Source organism: Vombatus ursinus, unplaced genomic scaffold, assembly GCF_900497805.2.
Source record: "Vombatus ursinus unplaced genomic scaffold, bare-nosed wombat genome assembly UNPS02014798.1, whole genome shotgun sequence".
In the NCBI taxonomy this organism is placed as follows: Eukaryota; Metazoa; Chordata; class Mammalia; order Diprotodontia; family Vombatidae; genus Vombatus; species Vombatus ursinus.
Genome location: NW_020954576.1, coordinates 15,488,461 through 15,499,142, shown reverse-complemented (window position 1 = coordinate 15,499,142; position 10,682 = coordinate 15,488,461). Strand labels below are relative to the sequence as shown.

Genomic DNA, 10,682 nt, shown 5'->3' with positions numbered 1-10,682 from the left:
TATAATTTTGGTCAAAGGAAAATACAAAATTATTTCTCAAAATGTAAATAAATCAGATTAGAAGCAATACTTTTCAAAATATAGTCCTTTTCTCAGAGGACACATAACTTTTATAGAGCCCACCCATTATTTGGGTGCTGATCACATGCTCAAGCCCAGGAAACACTGGCAATGTCTAAGTGACACAGATTTAAGCCCTTTAATTTATTTAATAAATTTTCATCAGAAAATGCCAGGTAACAAAACCAAAACAATTTCATTTTTTCATACTTTTTCCTCTTCTTTTTTTAAAAAAAAAACTTTTCCTTTTATTATTACCAGAAATATTGCAATTGATGAGACCCAGACAGCCACGTCACTAATGTCGAGTTTCAAGCATATCACAGAAATTTTGTTTAGCCGCAAGCTCAGATCTGAGACTGTGGAGAACTCAAAAACACTGTGTTGCAATTCATTTTTTGAGATCCAAGGGGCCTGGGCCTTAGCACAGGTACAGAAAGCTTTAAACCAATGCAGCTGGCTACCCAGTCCTCAGTGTAGGGTGCTAGAGCCCAGAAGAGGTTGATTTTCCTGGCTGATCTGGACTCAGATGGTCTTGAGACCACCAATCTCCACAGATCTGCTGATGTTGCTTAGCTGCTCAGACTGAACATGAGGGCATCTAATAGGCACAGCCGTACAATGCCGGCCTCATCTGGGTGTACTTTGGATAGGATTCTGCTGTTCTCTGAATGGCCCCTAAAAACACTCTTGATTTAAAAGCATTAAGTGATACTTCTTTCATCTGGATCACGTTGTACATTTGTGTTGTGTTAGGTTTCCAGAGAACTTTAGTTGCCGAAATACTGAAATCATGTATTGCAGGAATAATTTGCCAGTTTTGTTGTTTCCCAGTATATTATATACATGTGTGTGTGCGCTCTGTACCCACACATATATACGTATTTATTTTCATATACATGAAACTTTAGCTGCACAAAACAGTACTCCGTAAGGATGGAGGATCAAGTCCACAGGTAGGTAGGGTTTAACAACGATACACCAAAGAGAAGACAGGAAGCTCTATTGGGACAACAAGATGCCGCCTCGTAACATGTTAAAACTTTTCACAACCACCTTCTTGCTGGCCTCCTCTGTCCAAGAGGCTAGATCAATACTTGCAGGATCCTTGGAAAGAAGTTGGAAATTAGGCCAGCTTGATGTGCTTACCTGAGTTCCCAGAGCTGATATGACTCAATGGACCTGGGCAGGTCAATAATGGGTTTATAACTACTGTACAACTTTGCTTTCCTCCCTTTTTAGGAAAACCATTTAAAGTGGTAAAGGAACAACTTCCGAGTTAATGTTTTACCATCCAGTAGTATATTTTTTTTCTTTTGCTTAATGTGCATTTGACTTTTTATATTAAAATAGGTTTATTAAAAGGATACATCAGCCAGGCAGCGGCTTTCACATCTGGACGTTGAAATGTCTAATATCAATACCAGAAAAAAAAATCCTCCCCTTTCCCTTTCTCAAGGTGTATGGGGTTGAAGTGCATGTGTGTTTGGTCGCTGCTGTTGTTTTAAAAATTTTTCATTTTATGAAGCCTCCTGTGGTACCCTCTTGTGAAAAATAACTGACTGCCTTTGCTGATACTGCTGTTTGCGCCTCTTTCTTTTATCACACTGGCACAGCAGCAGCATCTTGAATGTGGTTCTGAACGTTTTGTTACACAGTGCATAGCACATGGGGTTCACTGTGCTGTTGATGTAACAGAGCCAGTACCCCAGGTTCCAATAGGTTTTAGGGATGCAGCTCTCACAAAAGGTGTTCACCAGGACCATGATGTTATACGGAGTCCAGGTGATGATAAAGGCAAGTAAAATTGCACTGAGGGTCTGTGCTGCTTTCTTCTCCTTGATGAGCGACATCCTTTTCCGTTTAGTGATCTGACTTCTGGTCTTTAGGGCAAATCTTTTGGCCAGTGTGGCCTCCTTGAAGGAAAGAGGCAGAGCTGCTGTTGTCTTAGCAACAGAAGAAATGGCCTCTGGTGTCTTGGCAGTCTCCACAGCTGACTCCAATTGAATGGGAAGCTTGGCAAAGCTCTTCCTAAAGCTGCCTCCATCCTCCATGCTCTTCTGAGCTTGTAGCTTGTTAGCTTTCTTCTCCAAGTCGGTTTTTTGCAGCTCCTCCTCTGATCCTTGCAGGTCCTCTGATGAGGGTAATTTGGTGGAGTTCAGGATAGTGCTGTGACCCGGGAGCTTCAGCACAATGGAGTAAATGGCTCTTGTCTCCGAGCCAATGTCTTCCTCATCAGATGAGGCAGAGTTTTCAAGAGAGGCAGCAGCATCATTGTTATTCCAGCTGTCGCTGCTACTGTGCTCTTGATCCATCTGTTCAGCATTGGGTTTCCAGCTCTTTGTTGTGAACCAGAAATGGCAGCGGCCATACTTCTTCCTGGTTGAGCGTTTTAGGGTTTGCTGTTGGAGCTCATAGCTACTGCAGCTCCTAGAGCTGCCCGTTGGATTAACAAAGTGGGCAGCCTCTGCATCGCTTCCTGAGGCCTGTAGTCCTGCAAGCTCTTTGGTACGTTTCTCAGTCTCCTTGTAGATCCTCCAGTATAAAATAGTCATAATAGTCACAGGCATATAAAAGGCAGCTATGGCAGTGCCAAAGGTAATGGTAGGTTCAGTGAGGAACTGGATGAAACACTCCCCTGGGGGAACAGTTCTTTTCCCAACAAAGTACTGCCAGAACAATATGGCAGGAGCCCAAAGGATAAAGGAGATGATCCAAGCAAGGCCAATCATCATACCAGCCCTTTTGGTTGTTCGTTTAGCTCGGTATGTGAGTGGCCTGGTGATGGAAAAGTACCGATCAAAGCTGATGACCAAAAGGTTCATGACCGAAGCATTGCTGGCCACATAGTCAATAGAGAGCCAGAGGTCACAAGCTAAGTTCCCCAAAGCCCATCGGTTCATGATGATGTACGTGGTAAAAAGGTTCATTGAAATAACACCAATGATCAGATCAGCACAAGCCAGGCTCAAGAGGAAGTAGTTGTTGACCGTCTTTAGCTGCTTGTTAACTTTAAATGCCACGATCACTAGGATGTTACCAATGATGGTCACCAAGGCTAGGATGCCAGTCAGCAAGGCGATGAAGACCACTTGCCAGATGGTGTGACCACCAAGAGGGTCATTGTTTGTAGCATTGTTGGAAAAAGTCTCAGAGGCTTGAGAGACGTTGTAGCTGCCATAGCGAGGGGGAAGACCTGGGCCTGAGGTGCCTTGGTTCCAGGAAGAACTGATGTTAACAAATGAGGAAGAGGTTGTACTGTTACTGTGCAGGGTCATCATGGCTCTCTGGCATAGTCTAGGGAAGAGAGAGAGAGGAGAACAGAAATCAGGGGAAATGCTGCTATATTTTGGCATGTTCTCAGCACTGGACATTTTAAAAGAAATTAAAAGGCCGTTATAGAATCATAGACTGTTACCACTGGCATGAACCAGTGAAACAATTTATTTTATCCTCCTCATTTTGCAGATGAAGAAGAGGAGGGCCTCAAAACTTAATAATTTGTTGAAAGTCACACAGCTAATTGGCTCTCTGCTCAAGACTAGAATCCCAGGACTACCAACTCCCAAGCTCTGGATATATTTTTTCCTTTATGTACCATAATACACTCATAATATTTCACCCTTCTTATTTTGTATTATTTCTTAAAATGTAGAGTGATTCCAAGTTATATAGTACTTATCCAGTATTTTTTTCATCATCACTGTCCTTGATATAGTCATTTCCTAAAAATAATATTTCAAATAAAATTTATAAAGATAAAGACAAATTTTACAAGGTATCTGCCAGATGTGCTTCATAGGAATGAGAATAAATACCTCTACAAACCATAGGAGGGAAAAAAAAGAAACAAAGCAAGTTAATATTAAACTGCTCAAAATATAAGCAGAGATTTTTAACCTGGGGTCTGTGAACTTTTAAAAACAAATATCCTGATAACTGCACTTCAATATACTGGTTTCCTTTGTAATCCCATGTGTAATTATTTTATATACTTAAAAATATTATTTTGAGAAGGGATTCATGTTATTCTTCATCCTTTGTTCTGGAAAAGGACCAATGACAGCAGGAGGGTAATATCTTGACTTGCAAGTGAAGTGAATTTAAGTGAGGCAGGGCTGTGCAAAGTCATCAGCCTCACTCCTCCAGAGTCACTAGAGTCCAGTGGCAAGTCAGGACGACTGGTGATGGCCCAAGTTGCAGTAAGAGACTGGCTTTTTTTAAGCTAAGGTCTTTCCCAGGTCTCAGTTTGTCTGAGGCAACACCCATTCAGTAGTTAAAGGCTAAGTAAGAATTGAAGTAAAAGATGGCCTACTTTGCCTTCACCAAAGCATCAGACAGGATTCATAGATTTTGCCAAATTGACAAAGTGGTTCATGATAAAAAAATGAGTAAGAACTCCTACAATACAAACTGTATTATCTTTGTATGCAGGCATGCATGCATGTGACTAATAAAATGGCTTATTCAGTGAATTCCTAGACGTCTAAAACCATATACATGGTCAAGTGGGTACTCCATAAATATGTATTTTTAATCTTGTGGGGTATCTCTCCAAAATGAATTTTAATGAAGTTCAAAAAGATGTGTTAGTTAAGAATACTTAAAGATCTAAACTGTTATCACTCTTTATCTCCTTTAGAAATGTTTTTTAAAGTAAATTGTGGTAACACAGAAGATGTTTTAGTTATTATGGAGGGAACAAGAAAATTGAAAGGCTCTATGGGTGACACTCGACAGCTAGGTGGTACAGTGGACAGAGCACCAGGCCTGGAGTCAGGAAGACCTGAGTTCAAATGCAGCCTCAGACTTATTAGCTGTGTCACCCTGAACAAATTACTCAATTCTGTTTGCCTCAGTTTCTCATCAGTAAAATGAGCTGGAGAAGGAAATGGCAAACCACTCCAGTATCTTTGGTAAGAAAACTCCACATAGGGTGACAAAGAGTCAAACACAACCTAAAATGACTGGACAACAACAACAATGGATGACAGTGGATATTGAACTGACCTGGCCTAGTAATCACAAATAATACCTAGGTTCAAGTCTGGCCTTTGAAACCTGCTGACTGTATGACACCTAGCAATTAATTTAGCCTCTCAATGCCTCAGACAACTCTCTGTGTTGAAGAGCAGGTGTCAATTTAAATTAATTTTTTCATTGGGAATTTCTTTGACCAAGAAAAAAATTATATTTTATATAAAGTCAAGAAAATGAATATGAACTATTTAGAAATGTATTTATTTAGAAATTTAGAAATTTATTGTTTTCACGCTGATGAAATAAACTTGAAATAAAATATTTGATTTTTGTTGTCTTCTTTCAATATGTAAATCTTCAGTGTGAGGCCTCACATTAAATGAGAGAGAAAGCCGTCTTCATGTTTCTGTTGGTGTGGAAGAAAAGAATAACCTTGTTATCTCAATGTGCTATTTAAATTATGCCTCATTCTGGTGCACTTTCAATAACACAACCTTATTGAATTGCCTCCTTTTCTGCTGTAAACGGAATAATAAAACCTGTCTCAACTACCTCCATCCTGCTTAGCCTGAATACATAAAAACCTGCTGTACACAGCATTTTTTAGCTGTGCACGAACCCACAAATGGTGTACCTAACACACAACTAGGGACTTTCCAGATATGCTTTCCTATAGAGACAAACTGAATTCCATTGGTTCATTCAAGTGATACATATTGGCTATGGAGGTTTGAAAAAGCTATACAAGCCAGATTTGAACCATGGTAGATTGAAGCTGCAACCAACCCAAGTAGTTTTCTTTAGCGTGCTAATAGATTTCTTTTTCAATTTGACTACTCACTTTATTTGCTCTCCAGTCATGTGAATCTGTCAGTAGATGAGATTCTCCCTGTATCCTCAATGAAACTGGACTAAAAATTTACCCAAAAATAGACAAAGGGAAACATTTCTTTGCTGCAACACTGACACCACCCTTGTACTTGGAGGGGAATTGTCATTACCTCATGCCTAGATTATTTCAATAGTCTATTATTTGGCCTCCCTGATTTAAGTCTCTCCCTACTCTAGTTCATCTTCTACTCACCTATCAGTGATCTGATTGCAGTGAAGGTCTGACCATGTCATGGACACCATCACTCTCATTCAATAAACTCCAATGGATCACTCTAGAATTAAATTTAAAATCCACTGTTTAGCTTTAAAAATCAACCCTTCATAAACTAATCCTTGTCCCTTCCTACCATTCTAATCTTCTTATATTTGTGTTTTCCATGTTCTCCACTACCTACTGACATTGTGATCCTTGCTATTCCTTGTACAAGACACTCCATCTCCCTGCTCTGGCTATCCTCCGTACCCAGAATGTTCTCCCTCCTCATCTCCATAGCTAAAATCTTTTCTGTAAGAAGCCTTTCTTGGACCTCAAAGTTAGTGCCTTTCCTATGAAATTAGCTCCAATTTATCTGGTATGTATCTTTTTTGTTTGTTTTTTGTATATAGTTGTATATAGTTATTTTTCAAATTGTTTCCCTCATTACATTCTGAACTCCTTGAGGATAGGGACTATTTTTAACCTTCTTTTATGTCCCTAGTGCTTAATACAATGTCTGGCATATGGTAGGTGCTTAATAAATGCTAGTTGACTTATTTTAGAGTCAAATCCACCAAGAGATAGTGCTGATACCACTTGGCAATAATTGTACTTAGCAGGCTTATGCTAATTATTTTAGGCAAAATACAAAGAAAAGGAGAATAATAGGTCTTCTATAGGTGAAACCCAAGTCTCAAAAGGAGAAAGAACACAGGAAAGAGCAAGTAAAGTCCATTGAGCTCAAAATTAGTGGAATCCATGGAATGTGAATATTCAAAGTTAAAGGTGGGGGGGAGGAGGGAGGGACAGATTCCACAGTCCACAAGGACTCAACAATATCCTTCAAGTTAGGAGAAAGCATACGTTATTATGTATTATGTATGCTTGTAATACAAATAGCAAAAGAATGCAGAAAGATAGAAGGCATCCTGTGGGGCTGATAGAGGACAGAAGTAATGTACTTTTAGAACAAAAATAAAAAATAGGGGGGAATATAAAAAGGGAAATATTGAGAACAAAGGGACTGAATTTGGGGCCTTTACATTCTTCAGTGGGTGAAGAGAATTATACAGAGGAAATTTTTATTAAGCACAAAATATGGATAGTATATGTTTACTGAAAAGGGAAAAAATCAGTCCCCCAAATGTTTAAGCCCCACAAAAGCCATGTGAAAGAGGAAAATTCTTGAATGATACTTGCTTTTTCTATATACAACCAGAAGGGTAATGTTGGAAAGGAATTTCAACTTCCTCTTTAGGGAAAGGTAAATAGGGCTAAAAACTAACTTAAAAATGATCTATCAAATAAAAATATTTAGAATCAGTCTGAAATTTAGAATAATTACTAATGTATAAAGTATTTTAAGGTTTGTAAAGTGATATACACACACACACACACACACACTCTTACAACAATTCTATGTGTTAAATGCTATTATTTTCTCCATTTTACATTTTAGGGAACTGAGATTCAAAGATGTTAGGTGATTGGTTCTGGCCAAGTTGTCAGGGATGTTGAAAAGAAGCTTCGGGAGCTCAGAATCATGACCTCTAAGGTCTTCCCCCACCTCAACTCCAAGATTCTAGGGCTCTCTGGGGTAACAGAAATATTTATTTGTATATAGTAACAACAATATTGTTTTAAGAACAACTTTGAGTGACTAAGTAATTTTGATTATAATAAATATCCAAATTAGTTACAAAGGACATATGAGGGAATACACTATCTGCACCCAGAGAAAGAACTGGTAAATAGAAGTATGTATGGAATGGTTATACGTATATATCTATATATACATATATTTATATTACACACATATACATATTTGCATCTAATGGTAGACATTTCTAGGGTGGAAGCGGGGAGGGAAGAAAAAAAGGAAAAAAAAGAAAGTTTCATGATTTTTATTACATATTTAAAAGCAACAGTGAGTTGTGCGTAATAGATTTGCAGTTTCATGTACAATCATCTTTTTTTCTAATCTACTATGTTATAGAAATGCTTGTTTTATTTCTTAAGTTCAGAATAAAATATAAAAAGGTAAATTAAAGGAGTTCAGCATAGCGTAGGGGACAGGGAGCTCACCTTGGAGTCAGGAAGATTTCAAATCTTACCTCACACTCAAATTGACTGTGTGACCTTGGCTAAGTTGCCTTACCTCTAAGTGCCCCAAGTAATTTTAGGCTAATAGCTACAGAGCTGTGTTGATGTGTACTGATAAAGAGAGTTCTTCACCTGGAGCTCTGAGCAGGAATGAAATTACAGATCTCATTAAAAAAATAAATAAAGTGCCAGTTTGGAGAAGAATGGCCAGAACAATAAAATACATTAAAGAGAAGAAAAGGGCAAATCAGTCAAGAAGATATTAAACTCCAATTAAATTTGAAAGTACTGATAAATGTCGAGAAACCTGAATGTCATGTTTGTAGAAATCATTAGGTTTTTTTCTCATGGTTAAAGAGTTGAAAATATTTGTACTACGTAGATACATCTCTGTTATAAATCATTACCAAAAATCTATAAAGATCAAATGAACTGATGAACATGAAACCAATGAGAAAAGTACAAAGTGCTATGGAGATGCCAGGTGGAACTATCATGCATGACACATGTATGTGCGAGGAGGGAATTGAAGGCAGAAGGAGTTGAGGCTCCGTTCTTTTCATGGGCTTGAAGGCTCTGCAATAGAGACTTGGGAAGTAGCATAGACCCATTTCTTCTGGTATCTAGAACTTAGTCTCCTCTTTCACAAATCAAAACTGAGTTTCTTTTACATGGGTTTCAACTATCTTTTCCCAGAGTCCTCAAACCCCACTCGAGCTCTCCATCCAATGAAAAGCAAAGGACAAGAATATTCTGTTAGTAACACTAATATACCAGCCACAGAGTCATCCAGGCTCAGCAATTCATCTAAGAACGCGCTAGGAAAATGGCTTCAAAAACTGTATACCAAAAGCCTGAACTTAACTGGGCCTGTTTTTTTATCATGAGAACTGGAGAATAATTTGGCATAGGACAGAAATATCCTCACATGGTGCTCATTCCCCCCCCCCCCCAATCTAGTATCTATAGCACCACTGTCAAGGTTTCTTTTCAAGTGTCCATTTTGTTGAGAGCATTCATGACTGAAGGGGAGAATTAGAATGACTTTTCTGCACGAGAAGCAAGAGAATTTGGTGGTCAGATGAAAAGAAATATGAGAATCTGACCACTAGATGGCGAAGCCAAATCAAAAAAGAGTCTTACTACTGCAGCATGGCTGATGAATAGTTGTGGATAACTGTCTCCTCTGAGTAGCAGGGAGTTTGAACTTGAGTCATGTGTAGTTCTTAAATGATATCAAATAGAATCAACAAAGCCTATCCCAATCAAAAACATCTTTAAAGAGATTCAAACTTTTTAGTGGTTTGAATAGTCAGAAACAAACCCCAAGAACTCTGCTATTATTATTCATTGTTGGACGTAAGAGAGGAAATGTGTCCTGATTTGGCAGGATTTTTTATGCTCTGAGTAGAACATTTTCCCCCAGAACACCCAAACTGAAATAAAATTCATTTTTCAAAAAGAAAAAGAAAATGTGTATTTGTAAAAAAAAAAATGATGCATTACACTATCTCTTTTTGTTGCTTCCTTTCATAGGTTTGATTGAATTTGACAACAAAAAAGAAGGATGCTTGGAAATGTAATTGCATCAGGATTGATTATGCATAGCTGTTACCATAAAAATAGCACAATTTTTCCTTTAAAACAAGGAACTAAATTGGACTAATGATTATCTGCATTAGTTCTCTAAGCCTGACAACCTTTTGTTTTCCTGATCCACAGAAAAACTGTGAAACTATTTATTTGAAAAAACCAAAAACCAAAAAACAAAAAACAATCCAAACAAAACAAAACAAAACAAACAAAAAAAAACCCCAAAAGGTAAGTCTACTTCAGCACTTTTTCCCTACCTCACCAATTTTACCCTGGGGGCAATCTATACTTCAATGCCCCAAGCTGGCATTTATGAATTCTTTCAGTTATCACAAGCCTGGAAGTGATTCATTTGGGAGCTAGAGTTTATGATGAATAGGAAAGGATAACCTGTATTTCTAACTGCAAACTCTTTGAAAGAGTTCAATTCCATGCTATTTTCTCTAAAGATTTGTTTCTGAAAGTTCAGTGCTTAAGCCATTGAATATAGGGGAGAGCTGGTTGCATAGGTGCAGAAATGATTTGGACTGATAAACTTTCAGGGGGAAAAAGAACCACTGGGCAGAATATTTCCAAAGTGCCAATTTTTATTCAGGAATTCCTAATGAGGGGCAGCAGGTAGCAGGAGGGGTGATTCTTTAAAACTGCTATGAAATAGGTTAGTTATAATTGAATTAGTGGTATATATGTGGTACCAAGGCTGCCTTGCACATACCTAATCCTTTTCTGAAACTCTGAACCCCAACCCACATGTACCAGAACTTTTTTAGGTTTACCTAAAACTAAACTAGCTAATCTATCTATCTATCTATCTATCTATCTATCTATCTATCTATCTATCTATCTATCTATCTAT

General features: G+C 38.1%; 1 protein-coding gene across 3 annotated transcripts in view; it reads right to left on the bottom strand.

Moving 5' to 3' along the window:
- Positions 1-281: 281 nt before the first annotated feature.
- The window catches only part of LOC114049960 (muscarinic acetylcholine receptor M3), a 607,675-nt gene continuing 597,274 nt past the window's right edge, over positions 282-10,682 (bottom strand). For 2 of the 3 annotated variants that reach the window (XM_027871443.1, XM_027871444.1), the window contains one exon: positions 282-3,357. In XM_027871443.1, the coding sequence (XP_027727244.1) occupies positions 1,581-3,341 (1,761 nt within the window). In that variant the 5' untranslated portion in view covers positions 3,342-3,357 and the 3' untranslated portion in view covers positions 282-1,580. Of the gene's footprint in view, positions 3,358-6,124; positions 6,200-10,682 lie in introns of those variants that run through there. The other variant, XM_027871442.1, reaches the window with a different exon arrangement.